This window comes from Gymnoscopelus microlampas (genome assembly GCF_963454915.1).
Source record: "Gymnoscopelus microlampas genome assembly, chromosome: 8".
NCBI lineage: Eukaryota > Metazoa > Chordata > Actinopteri > Myctophiformes > Myctophidae > Gymnoscopelus > Gymnoscopelus microlampas.
Window position 1 is genome coordinate 24,849,532 of NC_139945.1, and position 26,193 is coordinate 24,875,724.

At 42.5% G+C, this 26,193-nt stretch overlaps 2 protein-coding genes across 8 annotated transcripts in view; both read right to left on the reverse strand.

Moving 5' to 3' along the window:
• Positions 1-13,526, reverse strand: part of arhgef12a (Rho guanine nucleotide exchange factor (GEF) 12a) — a 59,528-nt gene extending 46,002 nt beyond the window's left edge. For all 6 annotated transcript variants that reach the window (XM_084065063.1, XM_084065062.1, XM_084065064.1 and 3 more), the window contains exon 1: positions 11,928-13,526. In XM_084065063.1, the coding sequence (XP_083921189.1) occupies positions 11,928-11,959 (32 nt within the window). In that variant the 5' untranslated portion in view covers positions 11,960-13,526. The remainder of the gene's footprint in view (positions 1-11,927) is intronic.
• Positions 13,527-17,212: 3,686 nt separating this feature from the next.
• On the reverse strand, positions 17,213-25,916 carry tlcd5a (TLC domain containing 5a). Of its 2 annotated transcripts, none has more exons than XM_084063940.1 (3): positions 25,625-25,916; positions 23,711-23,913; positions 17,213-20,135 (listed from the first exon to the last, which is right to left on the reverse strand). In XM_084063940.1, the coding sequence occupies exons 2-3, from the start codon at positions 23,904-23,906 to the stop codon at positions 19,600-19,602; spliced, it is 732 nt and encodes a 243-aa protein (XP_083920066.1). In that variant the 5' UTR covers positions 23,907-23,913; positions 25,625-25,916; the 3' UTR covers positions 17,213-19,599. The 2 variants fall into 2 exon arrangements, with proteins under 2 accessions (XP_083920066.1, XP_083920067.1); XM_084063941.1 differs by lacking the exon at positions 25,625-25,916 and adding an exon at positions 24,087-24,158.
• Positions 25,917-26,193: the final 277 nt, after the last annotated feature.

Consider the following 26,193-nt stretch of genomic DNA (forward strand, 5'->3'; position numbering starts at 1 on the left):
CCTTCATGACTTTGTTAATTGAACTCTGAGAGTGCACAAACACATCTGTACTCTCTCAGAGTTACAGACTTGTAACTAGTTCCATTTGGACCACCTGGTAGTCCCCGGACCCGATCTTGAGAACCAGTGGGCTACAAACAACATTACTCTGAACTTGACACTCTCCCTCACACACACACACACACACGACTTGTGAGAGATTAAAAGCTCCATTCTTAACCTGAAACTTTAGTCGATACAAATCGGGGCAGCGCCACAGAGAGCATTGGATACGTGGATGTTGGAATTTGTTGCAAAGCACTTTCAGATTTATCCACTTTCAACCTCGCGTACCAAGTTTGGGCATGTCATGATAGGCAAAAGAATAGCAGATCTACAAGCTGGCAACGCTTGTTGATCCAATACGTTGAGTTTGTAGATCGGCTATTCTGTCTATTCATCATACAACACAGTATATAGGGCTTAAGTGGTTAAAAGGCTGAAGGTGATATAGACATAGTTGTGTCATTGTCACTCAAAATAACACTGAATTACTTTGAATTGCCATATTGTTGAAATGTAAAATACAAATAAGCATGGTTGTGGACATATTTTTCACACACAACTGAGGGAAAACTTAAAAGGCCACAGAGTTGCGGAACTGGAGGGCAGAGGTGTTAAACTTACTGTGCACTTTGTGCACCATAGCTTTGCATCTCAATGTCTGCACTAAAGTGTTGAAAAGACTGCAGCAGGACAAAAAGTGTCACTACAGTGACAAAAAAAGAGAGAAGGCATACAAACTCTCTTCACATCAGCTATGTTAACTAAAGTATTGTAATTCATAATGCCTGGTACTGTAACTGCAGTACTGTACAAGATTCATGTAGCCTGGTGTCTGTTCGGCACCTAGCAGCACAGTCTACAGTGTGTGTGTGTGTGTGTGTGTGTGTGTGTGTGTGTGTGTGTGTGTGTGTGTGTGTGTGTGTGTGTGTGTGTGTGTGTGTGTGTGTGTGTGTGTGTGTGTGTGTGTGTGTGTGTGTGTGTTTCCAAAACAAACAAAGCTCTCAATCTCAAATATCCATGTTAAAAGATTTTCGATTTTCTTTGTGTATTTCATCGCGTAAAAGGAGTATAACAAAAGATGATGTTTTTGTCATCAAGTCATCCTCTTAAATGAAGAACAGAGAAAAACACAGAAAAACACCTGAAGGCCGTGTTGGATATGTTAGCTAAAGTTAAAGGAGCTACACCATGAATTTAAAAAATAATAATAATATTTGATATCATATTGTTTATGTCCCTCAAACGTTTTTCAAAAGGTTTGAGCCTAAATCAAGCCTCAGATATACTCATTCCAACTAACTTCTCTCTGGCTTATAAAGCACTTTCACCTGCAATACCACATTGTCCTGTTTGGCACGGGGCGCTATTGAGCCAGTTTGTATGCATGTTATGTCCTGGTTCTGTGTGGAAAAAGTAAAAAAAAAAAATAAGAAAAAAAATAAAAAAAAATAAAAATGAAAAACAAATTTTTTGATTTTTTTTTTTGATTTTTTTTTTTGGTTACAACTGAAAAACGGGAGGAATTGTTCCCAGACGTGACGTAGGGTGGGGGAACAAATCTGACGGACTGTTTTCAGACCAATTTACATAAAAAACACAGATAGCCTATGAAAGCCTGCATGCTCGAAGTCGGGTATTTGTTCGAACAGAAGAGAGGTGGGGGAGACCAAAAACACACAAAAATGAAGAAAAAGTTAAAATTCATGGTGTAGACCCTTTAAGAGCTTTCTGTTTGTGCACCGTTGAAGTAGAAGTGAAAAAGAAAATGTGAAAACTATAAGACCTTTATAAACATAATCAATTGAGAGAGAACTAGAGGAGGATCCTCTATGATATTGCTCCCCCCCCACCCCCCCCCCACCCCACTACCGGGCCTTTCGAAATCTAGTGTCTAGGTCAGTCACAGACATACACAAAAAATGCAGCCAGAAGGCCGTAAATCGTTCTCCTAAAAGGGACACAGCTAATCATAGCCGTACAATTTAGGGTGAAGTTATAGGCTGTTGGGACAGTGGCTGATCACTAGATTGCTAGGAGCAACATTGCAAAACAAAACGTCCACCAGACCAGACCAGCGGTTCCCTCAAAACCTATGCAAACTGTGTCTTTATGAACATTTTCCTTGACTCACTCAATTCTTCAGGCCTAGCTATAAAAGTTCCAGTATGAGCTGGGGGCTCCCTTCTGGACAAGACCATGAGAGAACGAGAGAGAGAGAGCGAGAGCGAGAGCGAGAGAGAGAGAGAGAGAGAGAGCGAGAGCGAGAGAGAGAGACAGAGAAGGCTGAGTCGGAACAGGGTGGGATGGGAGGGGCAGTGCTGAGGCGGGCCCGGGCTTGAATGCTCCATTGAGGTTTGGTGTTTTGATGGAAAACTGTGGCAGAGCTGAGCCAACTGCTGCAGCAAGAGAGAGAGAGAGAGAGGGAGGCCTGGTCCCAGACCAGACAGAGCAGCAGCACACCAAGGATGGAGAGAAGGAAGGAAGAGAGGGAAGGAGTCACACAAACACCCCGATGGGAGCACAGAGCCATGTCTGTGAAAAAGGGACTCTCAAAACAGGACAGGAGGACGGAAAACGGTCAACTATATGAGGAACAAGACCGACCGAGACAGGATTTGAGATTAACTCCAGGTTAATTTTAGTTCCCCTATGATACTAACAACACATGAATGAGCAATGAAACTGAACATTTAGCGTTGGTGTTTAATGTCACCCAACAAAAAAGACAACAGATGAAGGGGTTAAGTTTGATGTCATAGAGGGAACAAAAGTCAGAAACCTATCCTAGGTAAACTACAACACCCGTCTTGTTCCCTGTCTGTCGGATGGCGGTGATGTTGCAACTTGCTGAACGGAATGGAGGAGTTCCGCTGCGACTGTCTGAGCTCTTCCACCAACCACCAGTAACAGAGAACACAGCACCCAGGTGGTGTGGCTGAGAGGGGGGAGGAGCCAACCTCCCCCTTGGAAGGTGATTGGATGTCACTAGATTTGCCCTGAGGCCAGTGCTAACAGGCAGGGGTGTGTTCCTTCCATGAGGTGAAATATTCACAACACAGTACTGACACACACTCCCACAATCCATCTTTAGATGTCAGGCTACAAGGGCTGCAACTATCGATTATTCTAATATCTATTGTGAGCTTGTAGATCTGCTATTTTGGCTAATTGTCCCCACAAATCAATTATTATTTTTTTATAATTGATTGATTAAATCACTTAGTTCTAACTGTTGCACCTCTACACCTCCACAGGAAAACAACGGTATTTTTTTACACTATTCCATTGGAAATCATAAGGTACGACACAATCTCTTGACCAGGAGTCGGGACCTTGTGCTGAGTCATGCCAGTGGTGGCCTGTGCCAAAGGGACCACGGTGGAAGAGGCAAGATTCTCCATTCAGCACCACCGGCCAGCCATTCATAGCATCTTTCCACAAAGGCTGTTGATTCTATCTGAATGGTGTAATGATGCAGGCTCTTCAACAGGGCCTGACTCACGCCTGCAGCCTGCCAATGGGAGAGAGCACGCACTGTTTGTTATCTAATCTATATACCTGAGTCACTAGCTGCACTGTGTGCAGACACATGCAGCACGCAGAGACAACATGACATCACTGCTTTCCACTCCCTGTTATTGAGAAAGGAGTAAGCCACACCACACAGTGATACTTCTGTTTAGAGCCACCTCCTGGATTAAGAGTCTGCCCCTGTCTGACAAACATTGATTCTCACTAACTGGTGCCTACACTGTGGTGTCCCAACTCGTGACCTCAGTTGTGTGTTGTCTCTGTGTGTGTGTGTGTGTGTGTGTGTGTGTGTGTGTGTGTGTGTGTGTGTGTGTGTGTGTGTGTGTGTGTGTGTGTGTGTGTGTGTGTGTGTGTGTGTGTGTGTGTGTGTGTGTGTGTGTGTGTGTGCGCTTGCACAGAGGGAGAGAGAAAAGCTAAACTCACATAAAAGAGAGCTCAAGTATGCAAGAGAGAGAGAGAGCGAGACAGAGAGAGAGCCAGGGAGGTGTGGTGTATGGAGATAGCTCCCTAGCTCTCACTACAGCCTCAGGGGAAAACGGTGCCCTTTCTGCCCCAATAAACCTCATCAGGATTCCTGACATGAGGGCCGGGGGATAGACATTTCTTTACGCTACGCTGTCTGCTGTCTTGCAACGTGGGGAAGGGAAGGTGGAGGAGGTGGCTCAGTCTACGCTGTCCACAGGTCCAGCTTCAAGGCAGGAGACCAGAGTAAATAATTGAAGTCCTCACACATACATTATCCCCCTCCCCCCCAACAACACTGTGCTGCTGCTGCTGGTGGTGGTGGCTGTAAGTTGGTTATGGTGACCACGGGTTGAAGCATTATATTACTTAACATCTGCCTCGGCTTGCCAATCAGAAGATGTCACACAGAACGACACCACTAATACGTTGAGTGTGGGAATGCTCATCATACGCCTCACAGCAGGAATTCCAGCTGTCAATATCTGGCATCTTCTCTGGTACCACTTGAGCCCCTACTTGGTCGAGGTACGAAAAATACAACATAAGCTCACAACGTGTCACAAAGCGACATATTGTGTGAGCTTGTAGATCGGACATGCTCAAAATATGAACACCACGGTTAATGTTGTTAAAGGCAGGCGATGCAGATTACTGATTATATGTTTCATGATGTTCCATTTTATGACACCGCGTAGATATTTTAAAACAAGAATGACCAGTCATAAGCTTTGGTCTCACAACACACAAATACAGCAGTGGTTCTCAACGTGTGGGTTCCTTGAGGGGGTTCCAAATGGACCCTGACCACTCTATAACTCTGAAAGTGTACCAATGGAACCAATGGACCCTTATTTGTCCATTTGGTTCAATTTGTACACAGTTATGGGGGTTCTTGAAACAAAAAAAAACATTTGAGAACCAATGCTCTACAGCTTGTTTCTGAGTCTTGCATCATCACTCATCGTTGTGCTCCTTTCTACTCACTGAAGTGGACTTTTCCAGTGTAACATCTGGCAACATTTCTGTCAAAAGTTCAATCCCTCACTTAGAAATATTGCATCGACTAGATTGTCACAAATGAAAAGGGCATTTCAGTTAGTACAGAAGCCAGTCCCTCCTGTTGCATGTGGGAGACAGAGGCCGTTGACAGAATCTGTATTCCGACACCGGTTCTTGTCTAGAGAGTATAGTGGTGAGTGTGCCCAGACACCCCTGAATCAGCAGGGATGGGCATTATAAGATTAATGACAGTGCACCCACAGGTTTCTGGTCCCTTTCTACAGCACTGGCAGGGCCTGGCACGCACAAGGCAACGGCATTCGATTAGAGCATCCTAACTCTGAGATGCAGGGAGGAGGAAGGGGTGTGTGCGTGTGTGTGTGTGTGTTGGGGGGAGGGGGTGCTAAGCAGGCCACGGCCACATAAATCAAATTCAGCCACTGCAGAGATGCTGCATCTCAACCTGGCTCCTGCATCTCCGTCTGGCTTGGTCAGAAACAGACAGACACAACAAACACACGATGTGTGTGTTTACCGTTTACACCCGAAACAATTGCGCACTAAACAATCAACTAATTAAAGCAGAAAGTGAAAAATAAAGTACTATTTATCGGTCTGTAGCACAATAAACACAGAGGCAGCTGCGATAAGCTGTCACCAACAAATCAATTAAGGCCACCATGGTGCAGTGTTGCGGGGGTCTCGTGGCATCACGTGCACATTCAACTTGAAGGACCTAGCCTAGTTCATTGCTAAAAGACCCCTAGCGTAGACATGCGAGGACATGACACTTTGTGGCAAGACAGCAGCGCTCTTCACCCGGTGCCCTTTCTCTTCCATTGTGGACGTCGCCTTTTGTGAAGTGAGAGTAATGGTTACGCCCTGCAGCTCTCTTGGCGGATGGGGACGGATTGAAGAGGGTGTCCACTAGCATCAGCATCACAAAGACGAGGTTGATAGACCCCTCAGTGTGGCCCGGCACGCCAGCAACCCCCTGGATCATACCCAATTCTCCACCCACACACACTACTACAACATCACCAGCCTTGGGGCACTGTCCCGTTTCTCAACCCCCTCCCCGTTTTCTATTTCTCAGTGCATTTCTGTCGTTCTAGCTAGGTCTAATAAGGCTACAGTTATTGCACACATTTCCTTAAACAACATACTGAGAGGGTCAAATACAAAAAGGCAGTGTTCATTTTTGATTAACAGCAAAGTCAACATAAACCTGGTTAAGCTTACCGTAAAGACCCAAATACTACAATGGTCACTGATGATCAATAGAGAGCAAGGGTGAGAGACAGAGAGGGAGAGAGAGATACATGAGAGCTAGAAAGAGAGAACACTGAGCAGTAACTGTTGTTGTGTGCCTGCCAAAGTGACATCCAGGTGCGAGTAGACTCTTCCTAAACTCCTCATTTACACTGCAGTGACATTCTGATGACTTCTACTCAGTCCTGCGGGCCGCCTAGCCAATTTAAAACCCTGAGGAATCAAGGCGGCTATTACAGACACGGTAGGAGGGTGGCGGAAAGCGCGCGTTGGGGGGGTTTGAAGGTGAGCAGAAGGATGGACGAATGACGCAATAGAATGTGTGTTTTCTGTGGCGGGGGAGAGGAAAACACACTCTGTGAGCAGGAGAAGGGTTAAATCAGAGAGAAAGGGTCCTGTGACCTAAACAGCAGCAGCCTAAACAACTATAATCTCGATGACAGATCACGGGTAGCCCGTGGGAAACGGAGACTAGGGCGAACCTTTACGGGTGGGTGATATATGTAGCATACTTTAGGATTTGTTGTCATGACCTAGCCATGCTGTAAGCGGGCCTGTTTTAATGACAAGCTTGGGTGTTTAGGCTACTATAATTGTTTTCGAGTATGGTTAGAAATCACTCCAAGGGGTTTTTCTGACTGCAACGCTGCTCTGAATTGTGAGTGAAGGAAGAACATGATTTATTCGGGCACATTGTGTCACTGGTCATGAGGAAAGTCAAAGCCCTCTATTAGAATGAGCAAGAGTTAAAATACTGTTAAGAAACTCTAGACATAAAACAAACCCACAACATAACAATATCACAATGTCACTGCCCTATTTCCATCCCCAACAGGCTACTTAGAGTATGTCTGTTTGTTGCGCCCTATGTTTACATATTAGATTGCATCTTACAGGCTGGTAATGAAAAAATATTTTCTTCTTAAAGCTACAATACAGGTCTTGTTTTATTAAATGCAATGTTATATATTTTGCAATGTTATTTTGACCTGATCTGTATGCCGGTATTATGTTCTTACAATATAACTAGTATATGATGATCTGCAGCGGTTGGGGGTCGTCTCTCCCTACTCTCCATAGAGAAATGTAGACCCTGGCGTCCAGTCGGTCATCTACGACAGTGGTTCTCAAACTTTTTCAAAAGCCACATGGACACCCAAATTGATATATTTGGCCGCGGGCCCCCATCTGAAAATGTTTTGTGCCAGGGACCCCCGGAATAGAATATTTGTGTTACAAAAAATTCAAATTGAGCAAATTTTGCAAATAGCAGATGTACAAGCACACAGCCCGGCACTAAGTGACGCGCTGTGAGCTTGTAGATCTGCTATTTGGAAGTGCAGCCGACATCACATCGCTCCCTCTTCATCATCAGTAGCACTGCAGCTGACATACCTCTATCGTCATCGTCATCACTGACTGGCAGCAGTAGAAGCACTGGATGACAGAGAGAAGCCTAAAGCAATTGGTCCGAGGACCCCCAGGGATCCTTGATGGAGTTCCAGGGGGTCCCCAGCTAAATGGTCGATAGTTAGGAACCAAATGGACCCTTATGGGTCTGTAACTCAGAGAGTGTAGAAATGGAACCAAATGGACCGTACCCTCGCAGAGTTAAATTAACATTGATTTTACAATATATATCGGGGTCCCAGAGATAGAAATGCCATTACATGGACGGGGGTCCTTGAAATTAAAATGGTTGAGAATCACTGTTAGAGCCGTAAAAATCTTATGGGGTCCTTGGCATATATTTTCAAATGGGGGTCCGTGGGCTAATAAGTGTCAATTTGGGGGTCCTTGACATATACAAGTTTGAGAACCACTGGCCTAAAGCATCTACAGAGAGACCTGGTTGTCGGACGTCAAATACACAGATAATCGGGCAACACAATGCCATTGTAGTAAGTCGAGTAAGTAGACCGGGGTCCCCAGGGCTCTATACTTGACCCCCTTCTTTTTGCCGCTCTACACCAATTTTTATTTGCCTAAAATAGCTGATTTAAAAACTGTGTGTGCTTGTACAACTTCTATTTTCACAGAATGTTCACCTGAGGGGACGCTAGGGTTCATGATCATCCTTAATAGCCACAAACACCATCTCCCCTTCAATGTGCTAATAAAGGGAGACATCCTCCCACCAGTATATAAGAGAATACCTGGGCTAGACTGGCGTGGCAGACCTGAGGGGGGGGGGGGGGGGGGGTACATACATACATACAGAGTGAAAGCCACTGAAAGCTATTGTTTACCATTAGTGATGTCACTAGTAGCACTTCCCGGGAGGGCCTCAGGGGGGGTGGGAAAAACGTGGAGATCAGCAGAACTCTATGACAAAGAGCTAGCAGCACACTAAACTGACCCACCGGCTGGATGTTAGTGGTGCATCACACGACCCTAGCCAAGTCTAACAAAAACAAAATGCACCACACACACACACACACACACACACACACACACACACACACACACACACACACACACACACACACACACACACACACACACACACACACACACACACACACACACACACACACACACACACACACACACACACACACACACACACACACACACAGAGGGGGTGCGGTGAGGGAGAAATGGAAGAGAGGGCTCACAGATCATGACTAATCAATAAACGTTGCAAATCTATCACCTTGGATAAGAATCTTTCAAGCCGACCTATAACCTCGATAACAATTCAGACGAGTGTAGGGATGCCACGATTATGAACTTTTACGTGCCGATTAATTGTCACACAAACAATTGCGATTAAAGATTTAATTGTGTTTTGGTCGTTGAACACTGGAGCTTACGAATACAAATTACATTTCTCTTTGGCTTTTAGGCTTTCAAATTACACAGGCCTCGATGACAAAAAAACTAAATATATACAAAGAGATGACTGGTAAATTCAATAACTTTATACTTAAAAAGAAAAATGTACGATTGTGAGCTTGTAGATCTGCTATTTCCAATACTTTTTGAGAAATGTTTTAAACGATATGAACATTTTTCAACATGGAAACGATTATGACGATTATGCAAAATAATTGCGATTATCTCAAATAATTGCGATTAGACGATTATGTAATAATTGTGACAGGCCTAGATGATTGGCCAGCTTGCACCCAAATTAAACTACCGGTAATACTTGAGGACTTCTTCCAAGGATGATGTTATGCTGTTTGAATTCATGTTTTTCAGTACCACAAGGGTTTCTACATGACTATGTTCATTCTACTGGAGTAACAAGCAACAGTGGTGGACTTAATACATAAAATAGCTGACGAAACGAATGAAAGCAATCAAGCCCACTGCAATAGCTGCATTCAACTTGCTTTCTAAAACTGTAGTTAATGGTGAAAGGAAACGTATTCTGTGTTTGTCTTGTGTGTCTGTATTTGTCTTGACGTTCCTCCTCCTGACTAGCCTATCAATGTTACTAAAGAAAGACGTGCATGGTTGGACTTGGTCAGGCATTACACACAAGCTGCAAACAAGGAATGGTATTATACATTATGTCCTAAACTGCACTCTGGGCTACATGTCTGATAGCATAGCAACCTTTCACTGTGTGGTTCAATTCATCAGTGGTTCTCAAAGTGGGGTCCAGGGACCCCCAGGGGTCCTTGAGGGAGTTCCAGGGGGTCCCCAGGTAAATGATATATAGTTAGGAACCAAATGGACCCTTACGGGTCTGTCACTCTGAGAGTATACAAATGGAAACCGGTTCCATTTGTACACTCTCAGAGTTACATTAACATGTTACAACATAAATTGGGGTCCCAGAGATAGAAATGCCATTAAATGGGGATCTGTAGCCTAATGTCAAAATCTAAATGGTTGAAAGTCCTTGGCATGCAGGCTAGTAAGTGTCAATTTGGGGGCCCTTGACATGAAAAAAAAAAGTTTGAGAACCACTGCAACCAGAGAAATCCAGAGAAGAACCATCATTTATTCCAAGCTCACGTAAATGCTTCTAGTGACTTGGTACCAAGGCTCGAACAACAGTGAGATGGAGAACTTAACCAGTAGAGGCATTTGAGCTCCATAGCATGCAGTGTTGTGGTAAATAATGCTGTGATACACTAATAATGGGGGTCCTGTAAAGAACATGGAAGCATAGACTACGTCAAGGAAGCTAATTTATGTTGTCTAATTTATGTCCTGGACATAAGTTCAAATCACAATTCAATTGTCTATTAGAATAGATTTTTCCTCTAGCATCTAGGCTACATTCCACTGTATTGGCCTCCCCTCTTTGCAGGTATGTGGGATTCAAGAGGGATGGCTTGACACAACATCACAGCTTCACTTCTCAGTTACCTTGCCAGACCGCAAGAGAAACAGTCATAATAACCACTTTTTTCACTAAATAAATTTAAAAAAAGGAATTTGTCCTCGTAACTTCGGTGGACAGAGACACTGACAACTTGAACTGTAATACAATAGTGGAGAAAGAAAACTGAAAGAAACTCTGTGCTCCACAATTAACTGGACACCAGTTAAATCCATTAGTATCAATAGCTCAAATCCAATCTGACCGATCCTTTGTGTAAGGTGATTAATAGCTGAGAGACTTATAGGCTTTGGTGAAGTCTACAGATACTTTTAAGTGCAGCAGCAGGTTGGTTTGAAAAGCTAGACTGACTAGTGATTTTGTAAGGTGTACAAGGACCATCTACCTGTGTCCAAGGCCTAGCACAACCTCGCAAGGTCTGTAACCGAGAGTGTACAAATGGAACCATTTAGACCCATTTGTACACTTATGGGGGTCCTTGAAATTAAAACGTTTGAGAACCATGGTCCTCCTAGCACACAAACAAACAGTGGCAGGTTTTCCCACCCCCTTGTACAAGTAGTACTTTACTGTCTGCAAAGGACTCCATTTACCCATGCTGAGATCAGCACAGTTTCCATCAACGCCCCGATGACCCTTCTTAGTAATTAGATTGTATTACAGAGAGTCACAGAGTTATTACCAGGCGCATCACCGCATAAAAGTGCTTAACTGTGACATTCACAAAAATGTTTCCATCAGGCGCTGACTGTGTGATCCGTCTTTTAGGCCAATGTCATGGCACAGCACAAAATTAATTTAACCATTTTAATTTGGTTTATGACTTTTAGTTAGAAAGGGCTGAGGGCTCCCTAAACTGTCTGCAAGCAGCAAGATGAAGGACTTCAGATTCACATCATCATGGGCATGATGATGCTACATTCTTCAATGGCAATCTGTGTGTGTGTGTGTGTGTGTGTGTGTGTGTGTGTGTGTGTGTGTGTGTGTGTGTGTGTGTGTGTGTGTGTGTGTGTGTGTGTGTACACTTATACCCATAGAGTATTACTGAGTGACATGCTTATTGTATAATGAAGACATGTGCCATGATTTTGTGAATGTAAGCTTACTGCATCTATAATATTTGTGCCAGTGTCCCTGTATGTTTCTCCTTTATGTGGACACAAGTACGTGTGTGTGTGTGTGTGTGTGTGTGTGTGTGTGTGTGTGTGTGTGTGTGTGTGTGTGTGTGTGTGTGTGTGGGGGGGGGGGGGGTTGAGGGGGGGTTAAAGCAGGCATGCATTGCAGAAGTAGGTACTGTAATATTATACTGTACCTGTCAGTGAAAGTGGACTGTGTGTCACTCATTGGGCTTCCGGTTTTATATTTGCAGCAGATTATATCCGATTAACATTTTCCACAACGTGATGGAGTGTCTGTCCTCTTCTTGGTGTGTCTTCAGCAACGACCAGGCGAGGATGGTGCTGTGTGTGTGTGTGTGTGTGTGTGTGTGTGTGTGTGTGTGTGTGTGTGTGTGTGTGTGTGTGTGTGTGTGTGTGTGTGTGTAAACAATCAAATGTAAGGAGGCTTTCTGAGGTTGCTGCTGCTACGTACGTCCAAGCACCAGGAGAAAGATTATCAACAATCTGCTATTTGTCAGATAATACTCCTCGTCTAAACGTAATGGTAGCAAGATATCTTCAGTGCAAACCATTTAAAAATATAAATCAAGGGCTGGCTTGTTGTGCCCCGTTAGCTATACTTTTAAAACCAAGATATCCCACACCCTGTGCACAGGATTTTGGTTTATGAATAGTGAAATAGATCACTACAGTCGCCACGTTCCGTTCCGGTGCAAATAGATCCTTCTTGTAACGATTCCTCTTTGATGTTTATCTCACATAATGTAACGTGAGCTAAAGTATTCCTTTATGTAAACAAAAGCAACACATTGGCCTTGGCTTGGTTGGTGGATCCACCCCCGGTGTTGCTTAGTTGAATGGCCTTTGTGGGGGGGTTTAAATGAAGATCTTTGAAGACGTTGTGAATTCCTTCAGTCTCATTTGGTATTTATTATTCCCTGTCTGGTCTGGTCTGTCTGGTGACCATGAAGACCAAGAAGAATCTCGACAAACGAGTTGGGAGGAAAAAAGAAAATAACCAAGAGCCGCCGCGGAAGGAAGAAAAAAAAATGAGCAAAAACAAACCCCAAGAGTTGATGTTTGTTTTTTTATAGCGACGACACAATAATGTTAGTTTGTAAAGATGCTGGATGGTGTGTCTGGATGGATGGTCGATGGTAGGAGAAACGCAGATTCCGTTGGGTTCTTGTTGTGTTCCAACAGCAAAACAGATGAGCTTCTCTTCTCCTCCAGCACTAAAAACTTTGCTGCTGCTGCTCCGACGGTCTGGTCGGTCCGAGTGCAAAAAAAAAATCAAACTTTACAACGACGCTTCGAAAGCTCCACCAAAAGCACCGAAGAATATACAAATATACATCAAGCCCCGGAGTTAAAATGTATTTCTTTCTGCATGTGTGTTGACCGGGTGTGTCCTGGTGTCCTGGTCTCCTGGTCTGTCTGTAGATCAGAATGTATCATCAGATTGACTCCATGTTAAAACACTATTCACTGGGCTGGTGTGTGTGTGGATGCAAGGAGAGAGAGAGAGAGAGAAGGAGAGAGGGGGGGGGGCTAGCCGCGTTAGCTACGTGGCTGGGGCTATAGCTAACGGGACACACACAAAGTCACTAAAACAGCGACTAAAATAGCACCCGGGCGCTTCGAAGTCCTTATTTCCTAACGCCAGGCGTTTTTCTTCTTGGTGATAATAATGTTAATATTAATGTTGGAGGTGAAGTTGTTGGAAAAAACGGTTTCCCAGAAAATAAATGCCACTTTGTGCCGCTAGCAACGCCCTGTAGCAGCTAGCCGTGTTCCCACTAGCCCACTGACCACTTCCGCCGGGAATGATGATGGGAACACTAGTGGGAAAACCCTTAGTTAACTTTAGTTGATTTGCAAATGTTTTGTTTGTTGTTTTTTAAACATGTGATAAAAACAAAAATGGAAAAAGAAAAATACTTTGATATGGAAAGGAGCAAAAATCCAAATCAAAACATGATGTGCAAAACTTAAGGCAAAAAAACAAAACAAAAGGGCTTATCAAGTGGCCTTCCTAAAAATATATAATTAAAGCTTAGAAACTAAGGGGCCAATGAAGATAAGGGGGGTATTCTATGACAACAATACATATAATAATAGCAATAATGTATATAGAAATGTTAATAATTATTGTAAGAACAAAATATGTACAGTGATGAATAGTAAATAATAAGTAATTATGTGAATAAAGGCAAATATTATCCATAACAAACAGAAATATAACTATATACATACACATGCATATATATATTGCATTATTATATTTTTATTTTCATGTTTTATTTAGATGAATGTATTGAGAAACATGTTTCTGTGAAACAAACAACAAATTATAAAACTAATAATAACAATAATGATGTTGATGAACATAATAATATGATGAACAAGAAGAATCAGAAGAACAATTACAACATTAACAACAACAACGTTCTGTTCTTGCTGAAAATATGGGTCCTGAAAATAAAATGTTTTTCTCAATGATTTTCAGTATGAAACAACCAAGCTGATATAAAAGCAACAGCCAGTGCATCTTTCTAGCCTTGTTATTTGCATCAACATCAGAAAAGGTGGGGAAGAGTGGGAAATGGAATTAAATCTGTACATACTGTGAGTAGTTTTAAGAACATTTGACAAATTTACCCTTGAGTAAAATATCAGAGAAGCAATAAATAGGCCTACACAATTGTATACTTGTGGAAAATGTGTTAATTTTATGCCTGCCCTCCAGCCCAGACTACAGGACCACAATGGAAATAAGTCATCACTTTATTGCAATATCCTGATCCCTGTAGCATTATCTGCGTATTGTATTTTAATTTATCAAATAAAATCCAGCGATAATTATCATTTTGTGCTATTTTGCTTAGGGTTGTTTGTTTGTGTTTTTTTTTTTTTTTTCTAAGACTGCTTTTACACACCATAACAATAGTGTTCCGGAGAGTTTACAAAAGAAAGCAAATGGACTCAACTCTGAAGAGTGTACAAATGGAGTTAAATTAACACTGTGCATGTTTTCAGGTAGTGAAGAATCCTTGGATGGAAATAAACCATGCAGATGTAAATTTAGCCATCTGCATCTAGGCTGGTTGGTTGGTCTGTGAGAACATTCATATTCTTGAAGACATGATGTCTTTTTCGAGGGCATTATGTTTACACCAAACCGCTTATACTGATGCTGGTAGGTTAATGGCTTAAAAACAGGGTAGCCTAAACGTTTTTGGTTACCGTAGGTACACGGTTACTCATGACAATAGGTTGGCCTGCAGGATAAGTGTTTTTGAAAATGTGGTTCCTTGGATAAGACCTGATTGGAAAACAGTGATTAAATGATTTTCTCTGAGCAGCATTTAGGTTTCACGGCAGTGAAGCAGTTACACCATTACAGATATGGGACAAACAACATTGGACCTACAAATGTTTTAATTTAGACTAACACTCAGACACTTATTGAGTCCAGATGTCATCCCTTTAAATGTTAGGCTAACCACACTCTCTGCAGCCAAGTTTTATCACCGTACAAATGTTGGTCAAAATCACACATTGATATGAATCAGCTTCATATCTGACAGCTGCATTACAACAGTGTGTATGTGGGCTGCAGGTGTGTGTGCATGTGTGAGTACACTAGTGTGTACCTGTCTTTCTCAGTGGGTGTGCCCTTTTCTCTTGTGTGTGTGTGTGTGTGTGTGTGTGTGTGTGTGTGTGTGTGTGTGTGTGTGTGTGTGTGTGTGTGTGTGTGTGTGTGTGCGTGCGTGCGTGTGTGTGTGCGTGCGTGCGTGTGTGCGTGTGTGTGTGCAGGTGTGCGTGTGAGTGTGGAAGTGCCATGCCCAGATTGCTGCCAGGCTGCAGGTGTGTGTGCATGTGTGTGTACCTGTCTTTCTTCGTGGGTGTGCCCTTTTCTTTGTGTTTGTGTGTGTGTGTGTGTGTGTGTGTGTGTGTGTGTGTGTGTGTGTGTGTGTGTGTGTGTGTGTGTGTGTGTGTGTGTGTGTGTGAGTGCGTGCGTGCGTGCGTGCGTGCGTGCGTGCGTGCGTGCGTGCGTGCGTGCGTGCGTGCGTGCGTGCATGCGTGTGTAGGAGCATGTGTTTAATGGCACAGTACTTCAAATCCGTTCAGTCAGCCGATACCAAATACATTTGATGATCAAACTTTTGATCCTAAGTCAGCTGTGCCAGACAATTGCCAAGAAGTGACACCTTGAAGAAGAAGTAGGTCCTAGAAATGAACCTCTTGAACCTCAGCATCCCTATTCCAGTGGTGGAAGTACTCAGATATTAGCCAACACAAAAACTCTAAAATTACATGCTTTAATGGGTTAAAAGCTTGAGAACCATAGGACTAAAAGATGATGATGATAAATGTGCATGAATTAGATGGGGGGGGGGGGGGGGGGGGTATGCATTAATATGACATCATGGGTCTTGGAATAATTAATCCCAGAGCTTTAATCATTGCTTACATTCATAATTCATGAAAAACTCTTCCACATGGCTTGATCTTCAATCACAACTATTGTACATACCAAGACTATATGAAAGCAATTATGCTTAGATATGCAGTTAAAATGTATATCCAAGATGACATAATGTAGATCTACCAAAAGTCATGAGCCTATACTCAAACCAGGACCACTGCAGAGAGCACATGCCACTGAGTCACCAGGAAGACTGAAATGTTATAACGTATTTATTTTCCCAATCTGGTGACCCTACGTATATCAGGAATGTACTGTGCATTCATAAAAGTATATACAAGATAATGTATTTCACCTGGTATGAATGCTAAATTCAAGAGTCATTACTCTCAGGTCTAGAAAAACATGTATAAGAATGTATAAGATAAGATTGCATACCCAGCACACAGGGTTCATTAGTCAATAAATCAATTGACTTGTTACTGATATATATATATATATATTTGTAATATATAGTATATATATAGTATAGTAATTCAAAGTTGGAAACAGATTCTTCATAATGCATTCTTTTAGACTGCCTGCCTGTTCTCCACTGGAACTCTCAATATAATGCTAATATAATGCCACCATGTGGACAGGTTGGGTAACTTCAATGTTAGTGCGAGTGCACAGCAGATAAACTGTAGCACTCAATATAAAAGCAAGTCTTAGTTCCAACTTATTTTGGACTTTGCATAAAAACAACCACATCTGACTTTCTGACTGAATTCTGACTGAATTGTACTTTACGCAAGGACAACAAATACAAAAGAAATCTACTCGTACCCTGCTCTGGTTCTGGGGGATCTTACACTCACAAAGCAAATACAAACTAACACATGAAAGAAAAATGCATTCAAAACTCCAAGGCACAAGCTAGTCAGCTATTATCTTCTCCCTTTCACAGCATTGATGCAGATTAAATTCTGCACTGCACATCGCCACAATTAAATAAATTTACCTCATGATTCAATTATTAAATAAAATGTTTAATACACAGTCAGAATGCTGGCATAGCACACAATCAAAAAAGATGGACCTTGCCTGCTGGGAAATAAGTAAACAACAAGTTCACAGTAAAAAGAAAAACACTGCACCTTTACAGAGCCACTGTCACTGTAGATAATGTTTCCTTAATGTTGGTCCAGGCACTGTGAGTGACACTGCACTGATTAATGATCTGGCAAGAACATTACAGTACATTACATGTGTTATGCAATCAAATAGCTCCAAACACAAGACTGACTAGTATTAAACGCCAAAGCAAACAATCAATTGGTTACATAACATCTCAAAACTTTTAAATGCACACAACATTTCCACAATAAGGAGAAGTTTACAATACAAAGGGAAAATATTACTTTTTTAAAAACAATATACAGGATACACTCTCAATCTTTATAAATAGCTCAAAGTTTCCATAGATCTCTGTTGCCTGCTAACAATTATGTATATGTATTTTAAGTGGAATATGGGAGAAGAGGATTATCCTCTTGAAGTCCTTTAAATTCCAGTAAAATGAACAGGTATGTAATTTTGTAAAGGAGATTGATAAGCATAGAAAGACATCACAAGGATAGTGATCTCACAAAGAGCAGGGAAAGCTAGCTTGTTTAGAGCGATGGTTTGCATAAAAAAAAGAAAAGAAAAGGTCCAACAGTGGTGTGGCTTCCCTGTGGATCTCTGACGTAATGCTGATGACACCATATTGATGGCGTCAGTCTTGCCCAAATATGGACGGCGGGGGCGGTGGATCAGAGATTCTGAATTCACAAAATGTGAAAAATATTCACACAAAAAGAATATTTGCAATAATTTGCAAGAAAAAATTATCAATACTTCCTTGGCCTACTGGCAGCATGCACTTTTTGGTGCTGATCAGTCCAGTGGTTTGTGAGATTAGATGCGGACACACAGACCTCTAGACCGCTTGACCCCTAGGAACCACAGCGCTAACAAATGATGGAACATGAAGGTCCCTCTGACAATCACCATTTGTACTTCATATGACCTTATATCCCTGAGCACACCTTTAACCACTTATATGCTTCATTGACTGGGGGCCCCCAGATGTCTATCCTTGGCTTGGCCTTTTTTTCCTCTACACCAAATCACTGCTTGTAGATCGGCTACTTTAAAGTATTTTAAAGAAAGAAAAAGAAAATCACAGGTGTAAATATGTATCTCAAAAATAGTGTATTACATCAAGGTTGTAACAAGAAACAACCTTGTTTGACACACAAACACACCACATACGCTGCGTGGAAGCAGGCAACATCTTGGACCTTACAAAAAAACTGGACTGGAAAAACACAACCAGTGTTTTAATGCCTTCAAGTAGAGCTTGAGGGTCAGATTTATTTATTTACTGACTTATTGAGAAAAGCCAAACCAGATCCCTCACCAGCAGCCAGGGAATTTAGTAAATTCATGCGCCTTTTGATACGGTGAAATGATCGTACATTTGGGCATTTTCGGCACATGTACATCCTACAGAGGGTAAAGGTTTCGTACAAATACAATACTTATTGTACATCTGGCAACACTGTTGAAGTGGTTAACATATTACATGCTTTGAATGTCTGTTGTGACATCTGATTCAAGTCCTACTGTAGGTATGCCCATGAGGCTAGTTGTGAAATCAAAGGTGGTGTCTCAAAAGGTCTGAGGACATTCACTTGGGTCAGGGCCAAAGCATATGATTGGGTCATCATTCGCAAGAAAGTCTGTGGAAGAGACACCATCTGTTTGTGTTGGCAGTATGTTCTTTGGTGTTCAAAGAGAGCAGCTATTGTCTCAGTTGTGTTTAACTAACTGTACCTTTAGGACAAGGTTAGTACTGTATTACATCTTTTTCCAGCCTCCAATTACATTTTTTATTCATCCCACTCGTCACATGTTGATGCTTGGTCTAGTTCTTTTGGTGTCCGGTGCTGACGCAAAGGACACTCTTTCAAGTCCCATGTCGATGACCTATACCCACCCTATCTGTATGCAACTTGGACAGAACTGAGTCGAGTGCTTGTGCAGAGTGGCGCGACTGTCTTGTTTTCAACTTGTTTTCAATGGCAAAATTGCCTTGTTCTCAATCACGTCTGCATTCCGTTATTCCGAAATAAACATTGTGGGAGTTCTAAAGAAGTCTGTCCGGTGACTGCCCTTGAAAAATGCATGTTGAAAAATAATGCGAAGGATGACCAAGCATCCATAAGTGACGAGTTGGGAGTGAGAACATGTTGACGTTACAAACAGATATCAAAAAGTCTGTATGCCATAACTTTGACCTCTCCCTTGCTTAAAAAATGTATTCCCTTTATACCTTTAAGTTTATGAGGTACTCAGTCATAATGTCGGTTTCTTCAGAAAAGCAAGACAAAATGAAAGTTGTCTTTTCAGTCCATCTTCCCTTCATGACCATTGACCGCTGCTGCTGTTGCTGCCTTCTCCTCATGCCGGTTTCTCCACCGCTTGCTCTTGCGAACAGCGAATCGACCGATGTCCACCACGAACAGCCAAGAAAGGACATACAAGGCCACTCCACCACACTTGATAAAGAACCTGGGCCTGGGGGAGATCAACTCACAGTACAGCATCGCACCTCCCACAAAGACCCGCATTAACACAAAGAGCAGCACGAACGCAACATCGACAACATCCCCCAGACGGGTCTCATAGCGCCCCGTCTGCCTGAGGAACCAGCGAGTCTGCAGGAGGGGGTTCGTGATTTCACTGCCAAAAAGGACAGCACAGCCCTCTATACCGGACTCGCCCAACGACAGGGTCAACAGAATTCCAAGGATGCTCATGGTGTGGTGTGCCAGCATCACAGGGCCCTCTGTGCGGAAGTACACACACCAGGCCATGTCAAAGATAAAGTAGCCAAGACTGAGCACCAAGGTACTGATTTGCAGGTTTGTGTTCTTCGTACCTGGAATCAAAACGAACATGATTTTGTTAATATACTGTTGAACAAATCTTAATGCATTGAGAGAGGACATGGCTTTAGGTCTAGTAACAGCATAAATATTGAGGACACTTGGCAAAGACTTTCGCAACTCCTTTATATCTTTTGCTTACACAACATGGGTTGTTGCTACAGCTTGTTTACAGCGGCAATGATTTTATTAGGCTATCAGCCTCCTCAAAAACATTTCAGCTGAGCAGTGCTTTCATATGACACATCTGGACCAACAACTAATGTTCATTATTATTATTCATAATGTACATTGTACATTATTTACGCTGAGTTAGAACAAAATCCTGTATCTGTGTAGCTTTAGGTAGGAAGCAGGGTAGGGGTTTCAGGCACAACTTCACCTACTTCCATCATGTGCATGGAGAACAGAAACAAGTCTAAAGTCTAAAGGCCAGTCCACACCAATGCAACTCCTTGCAAATGCCATTTGGGATCATGGTTGCAAGTAGTTGCATGTTGCAAGGAGTTGCGTTGCGAATCATTTAGTCAAGATGGAAAGTGGGTGGGGTCCACGCGCACAGGGTGGATTTTTTTCCGCCACCTATTTTTCTTAATCCTTGGAGTGTATATTTTAAGATTCTGCCAGGTAACAGGCTGAAATAATGTCCCATGGGGTTCATTTGTAACCATTTCATTATATTACAGGACAAAAACAGAAGAAACTAGAAAATGTGCTCATCGGAGCACAGGTCTCCGCCAGTACTGTTCCTGATTAATCCTGTCTTACCTATTTATATTACATATTGTCACATGTCACTTGACCAATGTTAGCTTGGCTGATGGAAGCTCACTTAAAAAAATATAAATGATTTTTTGAAGTGACACACCTATTTATAGGTTTCTATTTCGTCATGCGTCTCGCTAGCCAATCAAAAGCATTGGTGACAACATATTGTCACGTGTCACGTGAAGCTTGACCAATGTTAGCTTAGCTGAGACGGACGGACACACGGAAGGACAAGAACGAAAACATACTCTCCACCTCTGGCGGAGACAAAAACTGAGCGGAAGTGTTCCTATCATATATATATTTCGTTTAGACTAAATACATGTTCTTACCAACTACATTTTCTTTATCCTTGAAGTGTATTATATTGTGTTATAGTGAATGTATTTTAAGATTCTGCCAGCTACCAGACTGACACAATGTCCCATTGGGTTCATTTCTAACCATATGTTACCCATATCCTACCCAAACCCAAACATGGAAACAATAGCATATAGCTAATCTTTGGAAATATAGGCTACAACATACAAATTAACACATTTTCCATACAATTTGGACTCAAGGAATTCATAGTCTCCGCCAGGAGACTATGTTTTCGTTCTCGTCCTTCCGTGTGTCCACCAAGCTAACATTGGTCAAGCTTCACGTGACACGTGACAATATGTTGAAAGGGTGTGCTTTGATTGGCTAGCGAGACGCATGATGAAATAGATACCTATAAATAGGTGTCACTACAAAAGATAATTTATATCTTTTGAAGTGAGGTAAGACAGGATTAATCAGGAACAGTACTGGCGGAGACCTTTGCTCCGAGGAGCACATTTTCTAGTTAAAATTGGAATTATTACGATTCCCAAAAAAAGAAAGAGCCATAAATGTTCAGATTACATCTATTTGTCGTTTTACTAAATACTTGTTGATTGTTTTCTTGCAGATTATTTCCTCATAATCCTTGGAGTGTGTATTTAAAGATGCTGCCTGGTACCAGGCTGGAATATGGGAAGTAAGTATGTACATTTTATTTGTATATAACACTTCTCATAGAGAAAACTCACAAAGTGATTTACATACAACAGAAATGAAAACACAGCATGAAACATTCAAATGATTCAAAACAACAAAAAAAATCTAAGACATTCCTCAAATGCTTGTTTAAACCTTAAGTGTTTTTAAGTGGTTCTGAAAAATGTCCACAGAGGCTGCAGCTCTCAAGACCTGTGGAAGGGCATTCCATAGCTTTTTGTTTCTGACCTTTTTTCATCCCGCAGGGGAACTTTTTTTTAGCACACAGAAGATCACGGAGGGGGGAGCAGTTCAAGGTTCAAGGAGCTTTATTGTCATTCCATTACAGAACGAAAGTTGTTACCCAGGTCCTGGTCATGGCAATTTTAGGGGTTAAGTGTCTTGCACATGTACACTTGGAACCTTAGGCTTCCCAGGCGACCTCTCAAAGCATTCAACTATGGCCGCCCAAACTGGTACGAGGAATGACCAATAAACCCTGGACAGCTTATCTTAGGGTCCTGCTGGGCACATAATATCGTTGTAGCAGGCCAGTGAAGGGTCCTGGACATCACTATATGTTTCAAAATGAGGCACTGGTGGACCAAGGTAGCCTACTCAACCCCACTTGAGTCAAAGTATAGATACTCCCGGTGAAACAACTACAAATGAAAGTCGCTCAGTAAAATTAGTTTTGTGTTGAAGTGTTGGAGTAGGTGCTTTTTAAAATGCTAAAGTATTCAAAGCACATTTTTAATATCAAAGCATGCTGTATTTGAATGTAGACACTTTCCAAGATTAGTTTTTTATTCAGAAATGTTAGTGTAAATAATAAATGAATATTAGTGAAGATAGCAGCTCTACAAGCTCTCTGTGATGCATTGTGAGCTTGTAGATCTTCTATTTTCAAGTTTTGCAAGTGTCAAAATATCCCTGAGCAAGACACTTAACCCCTAACTGCTCTTCCCTTCGCAATCCTCTGTGTGCTCCCCTGCAGGAAAAAAGGCCAAAGAGTAAAATGGATGGAATGCCCTTCCACAGGTATTGAGAGCTGCAGCCTCTGGACGTTTTTAAGAACCTCTTACAATTAATGAATTCCTTGGATACAAATGGTATGGGAATTCCTTCCATTTTTGCGTTTGGGTTCAAGATATGTGTAATAAAGGGTTAAAAATGAACCCCACGGGACATCATTTCAGCCTGTTCCCTGGCAGAATCTAAAATACACACTTAAAGGATGAACAAAAACCAGGTGGCGAAAAAAAATCCACCCTATGCAGGTGAACCTTAGCCTGACACTCAGCCTGAATTTTCATTTTGTTTCACTCCATTATTCAGTCTGAAAGCCCTCTCAATGCAGCCGATTGCTGATTGCGTGGCCAAAGTTTTTTTTTTCAAAGACTCTTTGGCGATTGGTTCATACTGGATTATCCCGATCCCGATTCGTCGTACAGATTTTCAACCGAGGCTAAGACCTCCTATGAGAGCGTCACCAGACCAGAATCGCCTGAACATATTTTTTTAATGGGCGTGGCTAGCGATTCATGGGCTGGAGCCAGGCTAGGTGAACCTCACTTTCCATCTAGACTAGTGGAGTGGCCTTAAAGAGCAACCAGTGTACAGTAGTATACACTACAGAACTTTACTGTTGTGCCAACACTGTATAGTTTGACCATCTTTTTCATAGACATTCATCATGTGATTTTGCATGCCAAATATTATTTACATAAATGACTTCATGCAAATACAACTGATATAATTGCTGAGTTATAGGTCTACAGAGGACATGCATTCCTACCTGGATATGTGAAAGGCCAGGGTCCGTCCACATAGCCGATGTAGCCTGTGATGCAGACCACCAGGACGCCGTGGAGCAGAGTGACAAGACGGCAATTCCATTCATAGCCCCGGGACCCGTTGAGGACACAGAGGAGCAGGTAGATAAAGCTCCAGCCACACAGGCAGAGCAGAGCACCAACAACCAGCAGTGCCATCCCTTAGCTAAAGACAGAACAGAACAAATCGAGAGCTGAAAATTTCCTGTCTCTCTCTCATCAACAAGTTGTCATTGAGTAAAATGTAGCTGACATCAAAACAGAAAGAATAAAAATCTAAATAAGTTTTGTTCTGTGATAGAGAATAGCCTTTACAGTACACAAGATAAAATAAATTACCATCTATAGGCACTCAGCTGAAATCCTTTGTAACTGAACAACAATTAGCCTTTGCTTGAACTATAATAGCACTACAGATGGCTGGCCTGAAGAATCTGGTGTGGGGTGAGGGGGATGTCTCTGTCTTGTGTGACGTTTGTTCCTGGGAGATGGGACCATACAGACGGACAAGCCCACACCCAACACTGGCAGCAGCACCAAGGATCTTTCACTTTCATGCCTACACATTATAATCTCAGGAACTTTCGCAACTAAGTAAGTCAGAGGTTATTGTGTATCGGGCTAAAGACAGTTCCCGAGAGAGAACAGTCATTTGAAGTTCTTCGTGCACAGTTTTTCTTGTGTGCAACTAGCCTTGATACAATTGGTTATATTATGACCAATGACGGTCTTGATCGAAGGCTAGTGTGCAACAGGCCTTAAAGGCCCAGTGCAGAATGATCTGAACATATAAATGTAGGTCTGTGTTACTCCAATGCTGGCAAGCATTACCAACATGAACAAATATATTTTACACCTCCAAAATAAAGCAATACAATTTAAACCTATGTGTCTGTAATTGGCCACAACCACCTTCTAGAGAATAAAAAGATCCCAAAATCAATGATTGGATCACTGACTGTAACATGTGTAGGACAATAGAGGTCAGAAGGTGGCTGTCATTGACCTGTCAATGTTGGCCTCCAGTTTTGGGTCCAGAGTCCATTTATTGCACATCATTTAGCCTATACGCAGTAGTACAAAGGTGATCTACAAGCTAATAACTTGGCATCGTAGCTTGTAGATCTGTTCTTGTACGTCAAGCGACACCGTCGTACGACGGGGTATATACATTAAACTGTAGGATGTCAGGGATCCAACCATCACACGCATTTTTTGGTTACCATAGTGATGATGTGTAGGAACGGTTTATAGCAGCTCCAATCGGAACCTCTCCCTCAGCTGTATAGCTCCGAGATGAGGTCCCGCTGCGTTGGGTGCCAGCAGAGTGCGACATCGGCAAACGATGGACAATATTGTTGATTCTTACTGTTTCCGCACATCGTATCCAAAAAGTAAAGGTGCCCCCCGCCTGCTCTCAGATGTTTGACATTTTAGCGGCAAAGAGGATATAACTGACGGGTTGAAACAAGCGTTTAAATCGCTTTTTTAGTCAGCCTGTGGCCAGTCAACCCCAGTACGCATGCGCTGTACTGCTCCCATTAAGGTTGCATCGGGAAAACATGCCACAGGCTGACTAAAAAGGCGATTTAAACGCTTGCTTCAACCCGTTGGTACATAATTGTTGACCGCGAACATGTACAACATACCGAGAACAGGGGGCGCATCTTTACCTTTTGGATACGATGTGCGGAAAACGGTAAGAATCAACCATATTGGCCACCGTTCGCCGGTGTCGCACTCTGCCGTCACCCTACGCAGTGGAACCTCATCTCGGAGCTATAGCTGAGGGAGATGTTCCAAACGGGGCTAGGTCTCAACATGAACACGTTTCCCTGTAGCACAAAATACAACAATAATAAACAATAAAATGCCACCTTGATGATGATGCTGACGATCATTAGACCAGTTGCAATGTCGTCTTCTTCTTCCTCTCTCACGTCATCAGCCCCTTGGTGTCCTGTGATACAAGCATGTTTGTGGGGGTCTCTGCTTTCACAACACGACCAGCGATCATCATGTTGTTGTCCTTTTCATCCACAGTCACTCAGTATCTCTTCATCGCCATTGAACGGCAGCGACGCAGCGTGGATCTTAAAGCCACCAGGGTGTTACTGACGTGTTAACAGTGAGCTGAACTGAAGTGAACTGAATGGAACGTAACACATAACAGCCAACAATCATTAACAAAAGCCCGTTTGTTTCCATCCATCCCACTGGAACAGCTTCCGTAGCGACGATGGGAGGATAATGTTGTAGTGTCTTTTTGAGAAGTAGCGACACCCTATGGCGAATGACTAAAATTACACCAGGACAGTGGCGTAAAGTTACCAGACCATTTACTTAAGCACTGTAGTACAATCTTTAGGTATTTTTTACTTTCCTGGAGTATTTTAAAATGTCAGAACCATAGCTGGCGGCCATAGCTGAGTGATTAGTGAACCCG

Bases quoted from the DNA above. Each gene is read 5' to 3' on its own strand.
- tlcd5a (XM_084063940.1), bottom strand. From the start codon at position 23,906: ATGGCACTGCTGGTTGTTGGTGCTCTGCTCTGCCTGTGTGGCTGGAGC. The intron at 20,136-23,710 runs GTAGGAATGCAT...TTTTGATTCCAG, and splicing joins CTGGCCTTTCACATATCCAG to GTACGAAGAACACAAACCTG.